Source organism: Papio anubis, chromosome 9 (assembly GCF_008728515.1).
Source record: "Papio anubis isolate 15944 chromosome 9, Panubis1.0, whole genome shotgun sequence".
In the NCBI taxonomy this organism is placed as follows: domain Eukaryota; kingdom Metazoa; phylum Chordata; class Mammalia; order Primates; family Cercopithecidae; genus Papio; species Papio anubis.
The window spans coordinates 98,152,516-98,173,449 of NC_044984.1; the positions used below are offsets into that span (position 1 = coordinate 98,152,516).

General features: G+C 43.8%; 1 protein-coding gene across 4 annotated transcripts in view; it reads right to left on the minus strand.

Annotated features, from left to right (window-relative positions):
- NT5DC3 (5'-nucleotidase domain containing 3) overlaps nucleotides 1-20,934 on the minus strand; it is a 70,847-nt gene that overhangs the window by 13,209 nt on the left and 36,704 nt on the right. For all 4 annotated transcript variants that reach the window (XR_004176298.1, XR_635077.4, XM_009181551.4 and 1 more), the window contains exons 5-12: nucleotides 14,343-14,433; nucleotides 12,631-12,768; nucleotides 9,677-9,737; nucleotides 9,150-9,252; nucleotides 8,905-9,006; nucleotides 4,602-4,683; nucleotides 3,204-3,290; nucleotides 1,104-1,244 (exon numbers count right to left, since the gene is read on the minus strand). Coding sequence is in view for 2 of the 4 variants with exons in the window: in XM_009181551.4 (XP_009179815.3) it covers nucleotides 1,104-1,244; nucleotides 3,204-3,290; nucleotides 4,602-4,683; nucleotides 8,905-9,006; nucleotides 9,150-9,252; nucleotides 9,677-9,737; nucleotides 12,631-12,768; nucleotides 14,343-14,433 (805 nt within the window). In the remaining 2 variants the exon portion in view is untranslated. The remainder of the gene's footprint in view (nucleotides 1-1,103; nucleotides 1,245-3,203; nucleotides 3,291-4,601; nucleotides 4,684-8,904; nucleotides 9,007-9,149; nucleotides 9,253-9,676; nucleotides 9,738-12,630; nucleotides 12,769-14,342; nucleotides 14,434-20,934) is intronic.

Consider the following 20,934-nt stretch of genomic DNA (forward strand, 5'->3'; position numbering starts at 1 on the left):
CATATTTTTAGTAAATCATCTCACAGACAAGCATAGCAAGCGAAACAGAATAAATCCTCATCAGAGAAGAGCCAAGAACTAATGGGGCCCAATGCATCCTGGAAACGAGGCCCAGGGGGACGTGCAGGGCCCCATGCTCTGGAATGCATGCACCTGGAGCCAGAATGTGGCCTGCCACTCACAGCCTTGCCTGATCTCACTGCTCAGCCACTCCCACACAGAGTGCCAGCTGGGGCAGGCAAGGCAATTCCCTACCCATTTCCAAAGCCAGAGGGCAGGCATGGGCAATAGACCATGGCCACAGATTGCAGGTGTGATAGCCAAGAGAGCAAGCATCTGTGCCCGTATCCTAAAAATGTCAGCACCCATGCTGAGACGGCTGTAGCCCAGGCAAGCTGGAGCCAGGGAGAAAACAAGGTGCCTCACGGAACTGGAAAGGAAAGGGGCACATGGAGAATTAAGGGGATACAGCTACAAAAGAGAGGCAGCTTCCATGGGCCAGGAAATGACTGATACAACTGCCAATCCTCACTTACCAGCCAAAACTGGCTGCCTAACTTAACTGAAGGAAGTAACTGCCAGGGAACTCCAGTAAGCCAGAAAATTGCAGGTATTATCCTCAGAATCAACTGAGGCTGGACTTTTGCTTGCTTTGACATCTTGACTCTTGCTTTGAGACTCTCTCCCATAAGCCATGGTGCCTAGACTGAAGTGTTCACTTCATAGGCCCCTCTATTTCACAGATGGGGAAACTGAGGCCCAGAATGGAGAAGCCCCACTGTAGCAGGCGCAGACAGAACCAGCAGACTTAAGCACTGGCAAGGTCTCCTGAATCCCAGTACCCCACAGGAGAGCTCCTAGCAGGCTTCAGTGTGGAAGTGAGGATACTGGATCTTCACTGACAGAGGAATGTGAGCAAACACCTACATTTACACAGGCCCCACAAACACTGTCTAAGCAAAAGAACCCCAGTTGTTATTCTGCAGTCTACTGAAAACAACTTAAGCCTCGTATTTTATAACAATTAAGCAGAATATACCTGAAGTAACTTTCTAACCTCAGGCTTAAAGAAAAAGTGAAAGAGAAAAAAAATATATCCAAACCTGCATCTGTTCCAATAACCCAGTCAAGGTCTGCAGCCAGGTCATAGTTTGAATGTATTGCTCTGTGTTCATGATTTTCAGTTCAGATCGCAACTCTGGGATAATTGCACCAGTCCTCCAGCCATGCTTTAGGGTCAAATCCTGATCACAAAGATCACGAAAAGTCAATATCAAGTCTCAAGAGAATCTACACTATGTCATTATTTTCCCAGACATGAGAGGCATTCATTTAATTAGTTTTTGATGGTAATGGTTAGTTATTCACCAAGCTGAATTCAATGAATTACATTTAATTAAAACAAATTTGGCCCCAGCCTTCGATTATTTCATTCCAAGAAACTTTCAGATCTGGAAATAATTGCTGTGAGTCACAACCCCTGAAGAAACGCTAGGTCTGGAATCATTAACCATGGTCTGTAAAAAAAACAATGAGGTCAGGGGCAGAAAAGGGCTTGACCTAAATGCTACCAAAGGTCTTCATTCAATTCATCCACAGACCTCTGTGTGCCAGGCCCTCTGGGTTATGGAGAACCATGGAATCTCAGACTTGGAATGATCACATACAACATAAGCATGCATGACCACATTTTCCATTCCAAATGTTGTCACCCCATATTTGACAAAAGGCCAGAATATTTAGTATCAGCTATGTCCTGGAAAATCTAAGACATATAGTCATCATACTAAACGGTCATTTTCTCATTTGGCAAATATTTATCAAGCACTACTATTTGCCAGGCCCTAAATACTGAGTATAAAACAACGGACAAAACACTGAGAAATCCCAGCCCTCGTGGAAAATACAGACAATAAACACGTAAAATACACAATGGCAGGTGGGGATAAGTACAAGGGACAAAAATCAAGCAGAATAACAGGAAAAGGAGAGGAAGAAAGGAGGTTTCCATTTTGTACAGGGTAGTTAGGAAGACCAGGCTAATACAACGATAAGGTCGGGGAAAGTATGAAAACATGTGGCAACAGAAAGATTCTGGCTGAAGAACAGCTAGTGCAAAGGCCCCAGGGTAGGAACATGCTGGAGGGTGGCATGTGAAGAAGCAATAAGTCAGGGAACCTAGATGAGACAAAAGAGGGGGCAGGGGCAGAGGGTGTCTTCAGAGAGGTGGGCTGGGGAAGGGGAAATCCAGTGGGCAACTATAGGAACTCAGGTTTTTACTCTGAGGGAGAAAGAAAGGCTTTCAGGTTTTAAAGCTTTAAGTCTGATTTACAGTTTTAAAGGTTCAGTCTGGCTACTCACCTAAAGCCAGAATCCTAAGTTCTATGTAAGAGTCTAAGGGGGCTTAGGATGCCCGCTCACCTTCACTGGTTCAATTTTTTTTTTTTTTTTTTTTTTTTTTTTGAGACAGGGTCTCACTCTGTCCCCTAAGCTAGAGTGCAATGGCATGATCTCAGATCACTGCAGTTTCCACCTCCCAGGTTCAAGCAATCCTCCTGCCTCAGCCTCCCCAGTAGCTAGGATTACAGGCGTGTGCTACCACGCCCAGATTATTTTTGTATTTTTAGTAGAGACAGGGTTTCACAATGTTGCCCAGGCTGGTCTCAAACTCATGAGTTCAAGTAATCCACCCATCTCAGCCTCCCAAAGTGCTAGGACTACAGGTGTGAGCCACCGTGCCCAGCCCACTGGTTCAGTTTCTTGAAGTCTGAATATTTCTCTTTCTCCTAATAATACATGAAAACCTACAGCACATTCTTTTAAATATTCCCAATGGTGGCAAACTTTCAAAGGTGGATTTTATTTATGTTTTTTGATGCATTGATAAAAGGAAAAAGAACAATGGCATTTATTTATTATTATTTAAATGGAAAGATTATTTTGATAAACTCTTTGAGTGAACTGCTTATTTCCATCATTTCCGAAAAATATTTATCTTTTTCACAACTCTGTTCTGTTAAAAAAAAAAAAAAAGAGACATTAAAAAGATGCAGCCTACCTCTAGGTTTTACGAAAGCATAAAGACGACCTTAAATATAAGATACATTCTTAAATAAAAGGTACATTCTTAAATAAAAGATACATTCTTTAGTAAGTGAGGCTAACACATCTGTCCCCCAACAAAGGAAAAAAGGGCTCCTCACCGCCAGGTCACTGTATATATGGTCACCAAAATACAACACTCTGGATCCTCTCCATCCAGTAAGCTTCAAAAATTCATATAAATTACCCTGCAATCAAAGAAAACTATAGTTACTATATTACAGCTAGAGAGCTGTCTAACCCACAGTACAAAATATTTTTTAAAACTTTTAAAAATTGTTTTTATAACTTAAATATCAAAATATAAAGATAAAAGCTCCTTCATGGGAAACCTGTCCTCTATGTCAAATGCACTGTTCAAGAAGGATTTATATTCTATACACCTCTTTGTAACTATCTTTCTACACTGAACATACTGGGGCCATCTTTCCATGTCAATAAATAATCTACCATGTAATGATAGCAGCTGGGAAGTACCATGATTCCTTTCACCAATTCCCTGATGTTGGACAGTTTACATTATCTATTTTGTAAGCAACTTCATGATAAACATTCTCATAGGCAAGTTGTATTAGCTATATCTTAATAATTTTCTTAGGCTAACTTCCTAGCAGTAGAATGGCTTTATCAAAGCTAATTTTTCAAGGCCTAGAAAATATACTTATTGCCAAATCCATCAGATTGTTATATACCCACCAAGAATGCATTAATTCTTTTAAAAAATGAACTTTCGTAACATAATAATGGTCACCAATGCAATTCATTCAAACATTTGAAAGCCTTATATGACACCAAAATATATTAAAACTGTGCACAGGCTAGGTGTGACGGCTCATGCCTATAATCCCAGCACTCTGGGAGGCCAAGGCGGGAGGACTGCTTGAGCCCAAGAGTTCAAGACCAGCTTGGGCAAAATGGCAAGACCCTGTCTCTACAAAAAATAAAAATTAAAAATTAGCTGGGTGTGGTGGTGCATGCCTATGATCTCAGCCACTTAGGAGGCTGAGATGGGAGGATCACTTGAGCTCAGAAAGTTGAGGCTATAGTGAACCGTGTTCATGCCACTGCACTCCAGCCTGGGCAACAGGGTGAGAACTTGTCTCAATAAAATTTTTTTTAAAAACCCACAAAATTGTGTACAAAACATGTATTGTCAGAAAATAATTAGTAATTTGAGTGCATAATATGCCATGAGTAAGTGTTCCTCAAAGAGAAATTTCCAAGGTTTACTACTGGCATCTTAAATGTTACACACTACAAAAGTCATGCCTTCAATTTTGTTTTAAAAAAACCATTCAATTTTGAATTAGTTTAGATGCTAGCATATTGAAAATATATTGACTTAAACCTAAGTTTACCACCAAGTTATAATCAGTCAGTTCACGGGAATCACTCAGAACTGTGCCAGGCACACAGAAAGCCACAGTGAACATCAGCTATTAGCATTATTACCGACCACGAAGCAAAGCAACAAAAAGGAGAAGCTGGTCATGACATACCTGCTTGTAAATCTGGCCTTTCTGCAACTTATGGATTTTATCCCAGAGTAAGACACCTTTCTCATTCATCTTTCGGAAAGGCCTAACAACAGAAACAGGAAACATTATGACACGGAGTAGTACAGGTTGTCCGCTCTATGAAATACCAGAGTTATTCACTATCACAGGAAGTAGCTCCCTGCAAAAACCTAAAAAAAACCCAAAATCAAAACTCCACCATCACATTCCCTGGCCTAATTCAATACATCCCAAACTGTGTGAAGCACAGTATCCAAAGGTGTTTCATGAAAAAAAGAATTCCTGGGGCCAGGCGCAGTAGCTCACTCTTGTAAGCCCAGCACTTTGGGAAACCAAGGCAGGTGGATCACCTGAGGTCAGGAGTTCGAGATCAGCCTGGCCAACATGATGAAACCCCATCTCTACTAAAAATACAAAAATTAGCTGAGCAAGGTGGCAGGCACCTGTAATCCCAGCTACTCAACAGGCCGAGGCAGGAGAATCGCTTGAACCCAGGAGGCAGAGGTTGCAGTGAGTGGAGATTGCGCCACTGCACTTCAGCCTAGGCAACAAGAGAGAAACTCCATCTCAAAACCAAACAAAAACAAACAAAAAAAAGCATTCCAAGGTCATATAAATTTGGAAAACACCCTGCACTAAATATGTCCCTCTTAAAAAGCTATTGATGGCTCTGAAAAGCCCTGCTATAATCAACTTCCTTTCACCCAGATTTCCCGGATTTATCTGACGATGCAGAAAACCTGTTTATAATGAAAAGTTTACGGAAACACTGCCTTAGTGCATTTATCTGGCTTCATACCTGAAATTAAGCCACTCTAGATAACAAACCAGAAGACCAGAAGCACCAGTTTATGATGGAAATTGGGAGGTAAGGATAATGCCTCATTCCTCACCCTGACACACTGCTAGCCCAAAGGACCCAGGGTTTGTTTGCCTTAAGGTAAAAATAAGTGTTACCCTAAAAAAAATAATTTTTTTACCTAATTGTAATACAGAAAAATACAACAAAGAAAAGGTACACGACCCAGAATTCTAGACCCACCTTGTACACTAAACATTTCAGTTCGTCTTTCAGTCTTTTCATGAAATTTATGTTTCTTTCATGACTATAAAATGAGATCACTTTGTGTACACTGACATCCTTTTTTCTCTAATATTTCAAGCAATTTTCCAAGTGATTACATATTCTTAAATACATCATGTTTTACAGTAATACATCATCTTTTTTTTTTTCCAAATACGTTTTCATTTTTTTGGTTTTTTTTTTTTTTTTTTTGGAGAGAGGGTCTCACTCTGTTCCCCAGGATGAAGTGTGGTGGCACAATCGCGGCTCACTACAGTCTCGACCTCCTGGGCTCAGGTGACACTCCCACCTCAGTCTCTCAAATAGCTGCCATACCTGGTTTATTTTATTTTTTTGAGAGAGTCTCACTCTGTCGCCCAGGCTGGAGTGCAGTGGTGCAATCTTGGCTCACTGCGATCTCCGCCTCCTGGGCTCAAACGATTCTCCTGCCTCAGTCTACTGAGTAGCTGGGATTACAGGTGCATGTCACCATAACTGGCTAATTTTTGTATTTTTAGTAGAGATGGGATTTCACCATGTTGAACTCCTGACCTCAGGTGATCCGCCCACCTCAGTCTCCCAATGTGCTGGGATTACAGGTGTGACCAGCTAATTTTTTAATTATTTGTAGAGACAAAGTCTCCCTATGTAACCCAGGGTGGTCTCAAACTCCTGGGCTCAAGTAATTCCCCGGCTTCAGCCTCCCAAAGTGCTGGAATTATAGGTGTGAGCCATGGCACCTGGCCCAAGTACACCTTTTTTTTTTTTTTTTTTTTTTTTGAGGACGGAGTCTCACTCTGTCGCCCAGGCTAGAGTGCAGTGGCGCCATCTCGGCTCACTGCAAGCTCCGCCTCCGGGTTCATGCCATTCTCCTGCCTCAGCCTCCCAAGTAGCTGGGACTACAGGTGCCCGCCACCACGCCTAATTTTTTGTATTTTTAGTAGAGAACGGGTTTCATCGTGTTAGCCAGGACGGTCTCAATCCCCTGACCTTGTGATCCTCCCGCCTCGGCCTCCCAAAGTGTTGGGATCACAGGCATAAGCCACTGCACCCAGCCAAGTACATCGTCTTTAATGACTGCATAATCCCCTCTCATATGGCTATTCCAAATTTAACTAAGCATCCCCTACTGTAGGGCTGTTAGGTTGTTTCTGACCTCTCATTATTATAACACAAGGATGAACACAGACAGAGGATTATTCAGCTCTTACCCTAGGCTTCGAGAACAAAGACAAAATAGATATTGGGGGAGGGGGCTGAGACACCCTGCCTGCTCCATCCAGGGAACAGAGTTCAGGGCCCTGCCTCCTCACTTTTTATAAACACGGCAAAGCAGAGGAGCTCTCTGGTGAAGAGAGAGACAGGGCCCTTCTGACCACACCCCAGAATCTACTAAGAAAATGGTGAGGGCATCATATCAGTGACTACAGGGCCCCGACCTCCCCTCTTCTTCCTCTAGGAGAGGAGTGCCTTTGACCACTCTGACCCAGCTAGGTGCACGTTCTCCTCTGCGTGCTTCAACACTCCCAGACACTGATAAAGGTTTTTATGTTGCTCCCCAAGACACTGGAAGAAACTAGCCCTGGCCTGGAGCCAAATTCCTTAAACCCTCAATAAACTCCACATCCTGACCCGCTCCTGGTGGAACATCCCTTTCTCTCCTGTCTGCCACAGCAGGGGTCTCCAAACCCTGGGCCGTGGACCACAGACCAAAACCGGCCCATGGGTTAGGAGCCAGGCCGCACAGCAGGAGGCGAGCATCCGGTGGGTGAGAGAGCATTAACGCCTGAGCTCCAACTCCTGGCTAATCAGGTGCGCCATTAGATTCTCATAGGAGCGGAACCCTATTGTGAGCTGCACAAGCAAGGGATCTAAGTCGTGCACTCCTTATGAGAATCTAATGCCTGAAGATCTCAGGTGGAACAGTTTCATCCTGAAACCGTCACCCTACCCTACCCCCACAAACCTGGTGGAAAAATTGTCTTCCACAAAACCAGTCCACGGTGCCAAAAAGGTTGGGGACCCTGTGCCAGAGGATGCACTGCAGCCCACTCTGTAAGTCGGTTCCTCTATTAAGTGCTTTAGACTGATCATCCTAGCGTTTAGTGCTTCTTTCTTTGGAATCCCAACCAGCCCCATCATGGGACAGTTTGCGGCTCTCCCATGCAGGAACTCCCTTGCCACTGTCTTTGGGATGACTCCAGCCGCCGGTAAGTGGGACAAAATACTAACAAAGCAGCAAGCCACCGTTTATAGCTGTTTTTCATCACACTCTAGTTTTTCCTTCATTTTCTTGAATCCCACCCAGCATTTTTCAGTCCCTGCACATGGTTCTTGGTTTGCCGCTTCTTCCTGGAGTCGCTGTGACACTTGGAAAACTGGGACAAGAGGAATTTAAAGCATTAACTGCAGGGCACCACACCCTGATGCTTCAAATCACCTAACAGAGAGGAAAAGACTATCTGCTTACCAGCTACAGAATAAACATGGGGGTAAAAGTGTTTCAAAAATTGCCCATTATTATATAAATACGAGTTATTTTTTTACAACCCCAGTGCAGTGTGATTCTCAACACCATGGACATTTGCGGAGAACAGCTCTTAGTGAACAGGCCTGTCCCACACGTTAAAAGATATTTTAGTGTTCCCTGATCCCTACCCACTAAATACTAACAGCACACTCTCTCCCTGTCACAACCTAAAACTTACCTGCTTCCCCATTCCCAGGGCTACAGTGGCAGGAAGATATTAAGACGTAATAGAGATTTACTCCACGTGATGCAAAACCTATGTTGCAGAGAAGCTCTGCAAAATCCGACTGCAATTTTAAACACACTAATGAGAGCTCTATTTAAAGAGCTACCCAATAGGCAGTTTTGTTGATGCTGTTGTTTTCTTACGCTTCACAATGTGTCTGCATCTGAAGACCTAATTTACTATGTGATAATAAGTTTGGCTTTTTCATCACTGCCAATCATTTTCTTCAAGCCTACCTCATGGGTCTGACGCAGCCCAAGTTGTACTGAGAACCATTTCGATGCATGCAAACTGTCTGTTATGTGCTCATGTCACCCTTGTGATTACTTGCTAGAAGGGTTAAAATTCAAAAGCTATAATCTCACATGCTTATGATTTTGCAACTGGATTTTACCAAGACACACCATCTATATATTCACAGCAGCAAAGGAATAAAATCTAGTCCCCTAGAAAAATAAACACTCACCTCCGCTTATCATTAAAGAAGTTTGGCTTCTCCGCCTGAACAATGACCACATCGAACAGGTCCCTCCAGTCTTTCCCAACGATATAACTCATCCCTTTGTCCCTAGGGCAACAAGTCAGCCAGGTTAGTCTAACATTGAAGGATTAACTATGTTTGTAACTTTTTCTTTCCAATTTCCAACTGCTAAAACAAATGGGATACAAGGAGTGTGCCAGAAGCTAGCAATGAAACACAGAGCAACTTACACAAAGCTACTGGGGCTATTGGTGATGAGAAACATCTTCTTGCCATGATCAGCCAGTTTGGCCAACACTGCACGGGTCTGCTCAGCATAGCAGATGTACTTTTCTAAGAGCAAGAGAAAAATTCACACACAGATTCAGCATGATTATTGGTCAATCTGCAAGTACTTTCTAAATGGGGGTACGGGTCCAGCACTGTCCTAGGCACAGGAGAGGGAATAAAGGCCTTAAGGAAGAAGTTTTGCCCAGTGGAACATGGGTACATCTGGTGCATCAGTCACAAAGACCCTGCCTCCTCGGTCTAAGTGGAAACAACTAAGTGGCTATAGCTGCCAGCGCCTCTCTTTTTAAGTCAGAATTATGTCAAGTTCCAGGACAAAGAGGAGACGGCTAACATGCCAGGATGCCAGGTCCTTACAGAGCACTCATGCAGCCCCTGCTTAGCACCTGGAATGCAAAGTAAAATGCCGGCATGGTTGCACAAGAAACGGAAGGCTGAAACTCTCTTTGCGATACTGCTGAGCACATACCAATGTCCGCTTCAATTGCTCTGTACATTATTCCTTTGATGTGGACGTCTCGAATTGAATCCTGCCAAAAGATACATTTTTAATAAGCGAAAATACAACTGAGATAGCCTGAGTAACAGTACATGTGAAATGGCAGTCATGATAACTTCTATCCCTAGAAAGTCCGACAATCCAGGCACTACACAAAATTTAAATTCTGGTCCATTTTCTCTTTTTTTTTTTTTTTTTTGAGACAGAGTCTTGTTATATCACCCAGGCTGAAGTGCAGTGGTGCTGTCTCAGCTCAATACAGCCTCTGCCTCCTGGGTTCAAGTGATTTTCCTGCCTCAGCCTCCAGAGTAGTTGGGATTACAGGTGCCCGCCAGCACACCAGGCTAATTTTTGTGTTTTTAATAGAGACGGAGTTTCACCATTTTGGTCAGGCTGGTCTCGAACTCCTGGCCTCAAGTAATCCGGCTGCCTTAGCTGCCCAAAGTGCTGGGATTGCAGGTGTGAGCCACCACACAAGGCCAATTCTGGTCCATTTTTTCATAGGCAGCCCCTTGTGAAAGCAAAAGTTTCCATGGTGATGGTGGCAATTTCCAATGCAATTTTCAAAAGAGTGTTTGGAAGAGGTAATTTCTGTGAATAATTCCGAATAAAGTCCCACATGACACACGGTAATTTATATGCAGTATTGTGAACAAATGATCCCAGGCCATCTGGACAAAGGGAGTTATTGCTCTTTTATCTTTGTGCCCTTTCCGTCCCTAGACCCCAATGGCAAATTCTCTAACACGGAATGAGAGGCAGAGATAAACAGCTAACAGGTTTCTCCTTCTCTCTTTGGTGCCACCAGTAGGGCAACGAACTGGCAGTGAGACTGTAGCTCAGGCAGAGATGTGGTCCAGGGAGAGGAAGAGTAGGTGGTTAAGTTAAACCCTCTGTGGGTTCAGGAGTGTGGCAGCATGAGAGCTGGCAATTGTCAAAAAAGGGTCCCACTGGCAGGTGACACTGCACAGGGCCTCTACGTGGTGACATTCCTAGAGGCCTATGGACACTTTCTAGAGCCAGTAGCAGGAGACAGGGCTGCAGGCAAAATTGTGTCTAAGCCTTAGACTGTTGCTGGGAGATTTCTGTTAAGAGGGAGCACTTCTGGACTGCAATCTCAACTTCAATTACCTTTCAGCACAAGCCTGATTCAATTTCACACCAGCAGCAGAAGGCAGTAGTTAAATGCAAGATGGACTGTCTGGCTTAAAATCAAGGCTCTGCTATTTACCAGCTGTGTGACCTTGGGCAAGAAAGTCAACCTCACTGTGCCTCGATGTCCGTATTTGTAAAATGGTAAGAATAGTGCCTACTTTGGCATTATTATGAAGATTTAGTAAGTTAACATGCCTAAAGCACTCATAAGAACAGTGCCTGGGACCTAGTAAACTCTACACAAGTATTTGTTCTTGGTGGTAGTAACACTTGCAGTAAAAACTGAGCTTTCAAATCAACATCTCGCCTTACGAATGCACGGGGCTGCTACAAGTGATTCTTAGATTTTTAAAGACAAACTGTATACACAAGAGAACAGAAACTAAATACCTAAATTCAATTTGGATAATACCACACTGATATTGAGAAACTATAATTTATCCTCTATCTTCCTAAAACCCAGGATTCACGCTGCCAAAACTTAAATTTACTTATAAATACATAGCAAAAATATTTTAGCGTGTAAATATGTATCTTTAAAAAATATAAATATTTTAAATACATATATTGATGAATATATGTTGTAACTATGTAAATACATATAAAATAATATAAACATGTTTTAGTACTAAAATGTTCATACAGCTTAAAGAACATATATAAATATATAAACATGTGAATATAAAATACATAAATTTATAAATACAAATGATTTGTACAGTAAGTCCTTAACATCTTCAGTAGGTTCTTAGACACTGCAACTCTATGTGAAACAACATAAAGCAAAATCAATTTTTTTCCTTGTCAACATTAACATGACATTGAAGAAACTGGCGTTATTCAAGGATCTGTTGTACATGGTTTCACTTAAAGTCACGGTTGCCAAGAACCTATGGGCAACAGTAAGTATTCACATATGTTCACATAAACATTTACATTTGTCTACATCCCCCGTCCCCTAACTGGATTCTTGCATGGCTTTTGCAGGACTTTAGAGAGCCACATGGAACCTTTGTGGGCAAAGGAAAAAGGCATCCCCTCTGGGCAACTACAGTGGCTCAAGTCCCCCAGTTGGGGGCTTGAATGTAACCTGTGTGATGAAGAGGCACCCTGGCCAGGTGTAGTGGCTCAAGCCTGTACTCCCAGTACTTTGGGAGGTTGAGGTGGGCCAATCACTTGAGGTTAGGAGTTGCACACGAGCCTGGCCAACATGGTGAAACCTCGTCTCTACTAAAAATACAAAAATTAGCCGGGCGTGGTGGCAGGCGCCTGTAATCCCAGCTACTTGGGAGGCTGAGGCAGGAGAATCACTTGAACCTGGGAGGTAGAGGTTGCAGTGAGCCATGATCGCACCACTGCACTCCAGCCTGAGTGACAGAGCAAGACTCTGCTCAAAAAAAAAAAAAGAGGAGGAGGCACCGCCTTGCTTGGGCAGACTCAGGAGTGAGTGGGTACAGGCCGGACTTCCATCCCCATCATCCCTTTGGCCAAGTGCACCGGCTCTGGCCTTGGCCTTCTGGTCAGAAAGGATCAAAAATCGAGATAACAGTGTCAGCACCATCTTGTTTTAACAAAAATTTTGACTGATTTCCAATTCTCCTGATGTAACAACACCTTTCTTATAATGTTCAAGGTTAAACCGCATATAAGAGTTCCCAGCTAAGAGACTATTTAAAACACCTAACCTAGAAAGGAGGTTCAAGGCTCTGTGACTCCCACTGCAAAGCTGAAACAGACTCAGCACCGTGATCTCTCACTGTGGATACAACCTTGACATCTTTGTACAGATGCACAGGCTCATAGTCGATGTTGTTCTTGAGGAAGTATTCATTCACACAGGACAGGAGGGTCATCTCAGGCAGGGAGAAGATGTCCATGAACTGCTTCATCGTGTTTCCATGAGAGCTCTGTAGACAGGGAGGAAGGAGTGCTTTAGAAACAGGGGCCCATGCCAGGGGCAGAGCTATGAAGCACCAGGAACAGCAGGAAGACTTCTCAGTGACTAAATGAGATTCCCATCATCAACACAAAAAAGGAAAGTTCTAATAAAAAAATAATAAAATGGGCCAGGCGTGGTGGCTCACGCCTGTAATCCCAGCACTTTGAGAGGCCAAGGCAGGTGGATCACCTGAGGTCAAGAGTTCAAGATCAGCCTGGACAACATCGTGAAACCCCATCTCTACTAAAAAATACAAAAATTAGCCGGGCATGGTGGTGCGTGCCTGTTATCCCAGTTACTCAGGAGGCTGAGGCAGCAGAATCGCTTGAACCCAAGAGGTGGAGGTTGCAGTGTGGAGATGGCACCATTGCACTCCAGCCTGGGCAACAGAGCAAAACCTTGCCTTAAAAAAACAAAAAACAACAAAAAAAAAACAGGTAAAATGTTCCCCTTGTTCCTTATCATTCACAGCAGAGCTGATGTCTCACTCTAAGTATAACTAGGATATCGACAGAAATGCCCTGACTTCTCCCAGAGAGTCTAATCACCCTTCCCCTCCCGATTTTTCCTGTGCCCAGTCCCACTTCCGGTTCACACTCTTTCAGGAAGCACAGAGGAAAGTCAGCAAACAAATTATTGCCCATAATGACACAAAAACGCACGTAACTCTCCTGAACTGGAGCACACCCTCACAGCCCATATTTGAGCTTAAAAAAGAGCTTTTCTCTGAATGCTTGCAATTTACACTATAGATTCTCCTCAACTTATGATGGGGTTACATTCTGATAAACCCACTGTAAAAGATGCACTTATACATCTAACCTACCAAACATCATGGCTCAGCCTAGCCTATCTTAAGCATTCTCAGAACATTTATATTAGCCTATAAAGGCTCATTTATATTAGCCTTTATTATACGGTGTTGAGTGTCTCATATAATTTATTGAGTACTGTAATTTACATTGAAATTACAATGGCTTTGCACCATTGTAAAGTCAAAAAGTTCTAAGTAGAATCATTGTTAAGTCAGGGGCCATCTGTACTAAGTTTAGTAACTGACCGGGCATCTTCCATTTCATTTTGACAAAGCAAGTGAGTGAGTGCATCTAATAAGACAAGAAGCAAAAATTCTGAGTGGAAAGAGAACCACAAAAGTTAGAAAAGCAGAGGTTTCTCTAAAGGTAAACAGGGTGGCTGTGTAGCCATCAGCTCTGGCATTTCACAGCCATTCGCCAGGGGAAGCAGTAGCTGTCACACTGACAGCCCCAATCTGTTCTGGAGTCCACTCCAGAAACTAGGGACATTCCTGGAGATGGGGTGGCAAACGGGGTAGGTATGTGGGAGGTAAAAACAGCCTTCACCAGGTGTGGAGGAAGGGCTTCAGAAAGGAGAATCATGAAAGAATCTGGGGGTGTCCCCTGCAAACACTGGTCTCTCTCAACACACAATCTCAAATTTCATATGAGCAGTAGGTAAGTTCGACAAGGCCATGTTTCAAGAAGGAAAAAGGCAGCTTTAAATGAATAAAGTGCTGCTCGTTACCTTTCCATAAAAGTCGCTCATCTGCTCCAAAGGCACATGGGACCCCTCGTACATTTCAATGACTTCTTCATCCGGGACAACACTGAGGCCTCTGGAAAAACCAGATGGTGCAGTTAAAGAGCTCAACTAGAGAGACCAATGATTTTCACACCCCTGTGCAGTGCTGGGATTTTTCAATTGAGGTGCAAGACACTGTCGTAATGACGAGGCCAAATGTGCCACAAGTAAATGCTACAAATATCAGGTAAGATGCTACTACGTTTACTACTACTACTGTTCTAACAAGAACAGTAACGGGAGGAGGAATAATAGTTAATATTACATGGCACGTACTATAGGCCAGATATGAATTACACCCAGTCATCCGTGTAATTCTCAACCGTCCTAGGAGGGAGGCACTATTATTCTCATTTCCAGCTGAGGTAACTGAAGCACAGAAAGGTCATGTACCTGTTCAAGGTCACCAAAGTAGGAAGTGGTGGGTCAAGATTAGAACTCAGGCTTTCTGGCTCTATGGCCCAGGCTCTTACACCACTAAGGCACAAGGCTTCCTAATGACTTGCTTTGGGGTGGGCTGGCTTTTGTTTTAATGTATTTAATATATTAGGGCAGAGAAAGGTTGCTTTTGTCTCCATCAGACATCCTCCTGCCCTCCAATACTCTAGCCTGGGATAGGTGCTGATTTGGTTTGGCTGTGTCTCCACCTAAATCTCATCTTGAATTGTAGCTCCAATAATTCCCACAGGTTGTGGGAGGGAGTTGGTGGGAGATCACTGAATCACCGGAGCTGTTTCCCCCATACTGTTCTCGTGGTAGTGAGTAAGCCTCACGAGATCTGATGATTTTATTAGGGGTCTCCCCTTTCACTTGGCTCTCATTCTGTCTTGCCTGCCACCATGTAAGGCATGCCTTTCACCTTCTGCCGTGACTGTGAGGCCTCCCCAGCTATGTGGAACTGTGAGTCCACTAAGCCTCTTTTTCTTTATAAATTACCCAGTCTCAGGTATGTCTTTATCAGCAGCGTAAGAACAGACTAATACAAGTGCTGAGAATGGAAATTGCCACACCCAAGGCTCAGTGGACTAAACCCCGTGACATGAGGCAGGAAGCCCTGTGGCACCACCACCTTGGAGAGGCAATGACCCTGAATGCTTTGTGACACTGAAGGCCAGTTTCCTCATCTACCATCTGCCTGCCTCAGGAATCTGCAAATGAATCTACTTCTTTCACATACAAAAAAAAAATGAATTGTGAAGTCAGTGGCCAGGGTTTCACTCCTGCCTCTGCCACCAGTGACTAGAGCAGGTGCCTTCACCTGTTCAGCTGGACTCATCCACTCTCAAGCGTCAGGAGGGGAAACACCTGCTCTTCTACCCCTTCTGTGGAGGAGAAAGTGCTTGAGAAATAGACACCGATGATTACGAAACTACAGACTGAATAGTACAGGAAATGTCACGCTGTGCTACAGCAGGAGTATAAATAATTCAAGAAGAATTTTAGTTACTAACACGACAGGTTGCTTAGCGTACAAAACCACATGGTCCACAGTAAAATCTATGTACGATATCATTTATGTTTTGCCATGTAACATTAACAAAAAGATCACTTCAACCTCTTTCCTCCCGTCTCCATCACCCACATTACCTTAAAAAGTTATCTGAGTGGACTCATTAATATTTTGCCTCTGATCTTGATTAATCTGTTACAACTACCAGCCTTTGAAAAAAGTAGAAACACTGGACTCCCTTTATCTTTGCTCCAGAAATAAGATAAGACTGGCACTAAGCCAGATCGTTCGAGGCAGTGACCTTGGAAATCAGCCCTTGCTGAGCAGCAGCAGTCACGTGTCCACACTGCTAAGGCTCTCACACTGGAGAGAAAATATAAAAAGTGAAGTGATTCGGCCAGGTCAGAGTTATTTCTCTGCCCTTTGGAAGCCACTGCTGCCTCTAAGGCACAGGCACAGCCACCCAGGCTGCACCCACAGGAGCCAAACAATCAAATGGCAACTCAGAAGAAGCACTGAAATCTGCCAGCTGAATTCCCCAAGCAGCAGCTGCATCAAACCAAGAGCCAAACACAACTGCAGCAGGCATGGGCAGACTGCCCGGCCACATCTGAATGCAGCCTCAACCAGCACTGAAATCGAAGTAGAAGCTCCTTTTCCCCCGCTCAGAGTGAGAAACACGAGGTTAGGAGCACAGATCTGAATGAGTCTGCAAGGGCTTCAAATCCCCGCTCCCTTCATCACTAGGGATATTACCTGGACAAGTAATTTATCCCTTTTGGGCCTCAAAGTCTTCATTCTTAAAGCAGGGAACTATAAAAGTGCCTACTTCCTGATGTCACTGAGATCACAGGAGCTACTACATATAGAATAGCTGGTGTATGGTAAGCACTGTAGAGAGGTTTCACTAGTGTGGCTGTGAAGGGAACCACCCCAGCTTTTCACAAGGTTCCTAGTAAAAACTTAAAATGTAGGTACAAAAATGGGGCTGTGGTGGGGGACCCCTCTCCACCTTCCCAGTCGGCAGCACTCACTGCTATGGGCCAAACATCATAAAATTCACCCTGGTGTAGGGACTGGAGACCTGCATCAGGGCTTAGAAACAAACTAGGCTGAGATGGACACTTTCTTCCCACCTTCCCTCATTCATGACCCCTTCTGGAGTGAAAGAGAAGAAAACTGACATTTCTGCAGGCTCCAGTTCTTAAACCACTAAGGTACAAAGCTTCCTAATGACTTGCTTTGGGGTGGGCTGGCTTTTTTTTTTTTTTTTTTTTTTTAAACATATTTAACACACTGGGGCAGAGAAAGGCTGTTTTTGTCTCCATCAGACATCCTCCTGCCCTCTAATACTCTTCCCTGAGACAGGTGCTAAGAGTGGAAATGGCCACACACAAGGCTCAGTGACATAAGGCAGGAAGCCCAGTGGCACCACCCTGTATTTTGGGCCCTGTGCAGATATGCTTCATCTTCACAAGCTGCCCCTTAGGCAGGGACTGGAATCATGCCTGCTTTACACGAGGAAACCAAGGCTTTCAGAGGGTCCAGAGATTGCTCAAGACCATACACACATGAGCCGTGGAGCTGGGGTTTGCACCCAGGAAGTATGAGTGACTCGAGTCCACACACTCCCTCCAGAGGCCAGCTCACCTCAACACCCCTCTCAGCAGCGAAGCAACAGTGAACTTCCTACAGCCTCATTCTGAACACTCCTTCCCCCGAATGCCCCAGTGGCTCTTTCTACTGTCCACACTCCTTGACACAATGGACAGTGTATATACAAGAAACAAGGCAATTCTTCTCCTGTGAACCCCAGGAGAAGAGAGGGGAGAAAGGGCATTTCAGGCCGAGAGGGTGAGCAGAGGACTCACCACAAGTTGGCCATGGAGGGTGGGTAGGATTTCAAGAAGCAGAGAGGAAGGAAAACTGCACCCTGGCTGAACTCCAGCAGGAGCAAGTGCCAGGTGACAAGAAAGAAGACGTCAAGGGAAAAGAATCCCTGTGCTGTCTTCGCCTGCCCGGGCATCCTCTCTTCATAGTAATGGTTCAAGACCAAACACATGACCCAAGTCATTCTGATGAGATTCAGTCCTGAGACTCCGGCAGAATGTGGAGAAACAAAGCTCCTCTGTTCCTCTTGACCTGGAGCTGGGGGGGGATGTGGGCCTGGAGTCCCAGGGGTCACTAAGGAGGGGCTTGCCTGAGAGTGAGCCAAGTCAGAGAGCAAGGCCAAGAGATGGAAAGAGTTCTGAAAATAGTAATTTGGCCCCTAGAGCCAGCCACACCTGCAAACTCACTCTGTCTGTGGACTGTACAATAAGTTTCTGAGCCAGTTTGAGTTTCAGTCACTTGCAACCAAGAGCCTTGACCAACATAGTAAGTTAAGGAGCTGTGTATGGAAGAAGAGGAAGCGAAGGGTTTAAAGCAGGTTGATAAAAATCTCAAACCTAAGCCTAAGCATATGGCTTAGCCTTTATTCTGCAGAGAGCAGGGAGCCATTCAGGGATTCAGAGGAGGGGATTATCGGGAGTAACGATTTAGGGAATCAGTCTGGCAAGAATGTCCAGGATGGAGTGCACTGCAGCAAACCCCAAGATCCCAGGAGAGAAGGGGTAAGTGTCTAGGGAGGGGGCCGACAGCAGAAACAGAGATGGAGAGACAGAACAAAGACACCTGGTGAGGATTCTCATGAACAAGCATAACCTTGCCTTCTTCGTTCTCGCCCCCACCTTCACCATTGCAATAATAATTCTGGGAAAACATTAGGAGCTATGAGTAAGGGAACAAACGAATGTTCATTTAAGAGGTTTAGAGAAAGAAAAAACTAAAAGTTGGAATATGTTAAATGTAGCAACAACTTTAAAATACACGTTAAAAATCTGTTGGGAATGGTACAATCTGGTGGTCAACTGAGTCATTTCAAAAGCCTTAAAATGAATGAACAACCTTCACCTGGCAATTTCACTTACAAAGATTTTTTCCTAAGAAAATGAGACACAGGCACAAAAATGTATTAATTATATTTAATATACATGTTACTTACAAAATAAATGAAAAGTTGTTGTTTTTCTTTTAACTTTTAGGTTCAGGGGTACACGTGCAGGTTTGTCATATAGGTAAATTCATGTCACGGGGGTTTGTTGTAGATATTTCATTACCCAGCTACTAAGCCCTAGTACCCTACCCATCAGTTATTTTTCCTGATCCTCTCCCTCCTCCCACCCTCCATCCTCCAGTAGACCCCAGAGTCTATTGTTCACCTCTGTGTGTTCATGAGTTCTCATCATTTAGCTTCCACTTGTGAGAACACACAGTATTTGGCTTCCTGTTCCTGGATTAGTTTGCTAAGGATAATGGCCTCCAGCTCCATCCATGTTCCCGCAAAAGATGTGATCTTGTTGGAAAGATTATTTGTAATTGTCCATACTAAAATAGATTCATTACCCCCCCCAAAAAATGTGTTGAGGGACTCCAACTATCCCTTATACTTTCAGAAAGGCCACACAGCATGGTGGCCAAGAGCACAGACTCTGGTCCCAGGCTGCCTGGGTCTGAATTCTAGCCCAGGCAATTATTTGCTGTGTGACCTTGGGGCAAGTTACTTAACACCTCTGGCACTAATAATAGTACCTACTTCATATAGTTATTTTGAGGATTAAATGAGTTAAACAAAACCCTTATAACAGTGCCTGTCCCATAGTAAGATTCAATATTTGCTAGTCACTATTAGTAGTATTATTACCATCATCACCACCACTTCCTCTCCATCCTGAAACACCATTAAAGTGAGAGTAAAAACAGTCAAAGGAAACGAGAGCAGAGACGTCAATAGACAAGACATTTCCACAAGACACTGGAAGACAAACAGTGGATGCAAAGAAGGTATCTGACTTAACACTGACAACAGAGGCCTGCAAGGGTACACCCAGGACAAGAACTGATTGCCTACCACAAGCTACAGAAAGGCTCAGCACAAGGAGGCACCAGGAAGCTACTGGAGGATAAACTCCAGCAAAATGAGGGAGGAAAGCCAGAGAGAGGAAGAGAAGGGAACTCAAAACAGGGAAAGCAGTGAAGGGAAGTCCCAAGACAAGCAACCAAACCAGATCAGACCAGGAGGGGAGAGTCAATTTTTAAAAACAAAAGTGACAGATTATTGAAAACATTTGAATTATTGGAAAACAAATACATGCCTGACATTTGTAATGGACCATTTGGAAAAAATCAGAGATTCCTACACAGAAAACTAGGCCAACAAAAACTGAGATTATTATTAAAATCTAAGAAAAACAAAATATCGTACAAGAAAGAAAATAATCGCACTGCACTACCTGGCTTAAGAGTAAACCAGCTGGGCACGGTGGCTCACAGTTGTAATCCCAGCACTTTGGGAGGCTGAGGCGGGCAGATCACCTGAAATCAGGAGTTCAAGACCGGCCTGGCCAACATGGTGAAGCTCCATCTCTACTAAAAATACAAAACTAGCCGGGTATGGTGGCACATGCCTGTAATCCCAGCTCTTTGGGAGGGTAAGGTAGGAGAATCACTTGAACCTGGGAGGCAGAGGTTTCAGTGAGCTGAGATCTCGCCACTGCACTCCAGCCTGGGTGACAAAAGGGAGACTCCGTCTCAATAACAACAACAATAAAAAGTGAACCAGATAAGACCTTCTAAGTCATAATGTAAACAGTGACCAGTACAACCACCAAAAACTGAGATCTGAATGAGATGAGAGGAATGAGACTGGAGAAGTGGGAGGAGGTGCCAGAAAGCTAAGTCCTTATCTATCACAGCAGGGACAATGTCCAGAATTAATAAATTAGGAAATAGAAGAATGAGCACGTTACTTAAAAAATCTAAAGACTTTAAAGGTTTTAGGGGCAGCGGGGAGCACAGAAGATTGCTGCTGACCCCTGTGACACCTTTAATCCTGTTTCACTGTGTGACTCTATCCATGTTTCACTTTGATTTTAAAAGCAAATAAGCATTAATTTTAACAGTTTGTGAGAGAAGAACGTAAGCTAAGATGTGCATACTTTTAAGTATAAGCTGTACAATACAAATCACACTCCTAAATCCCCTTCC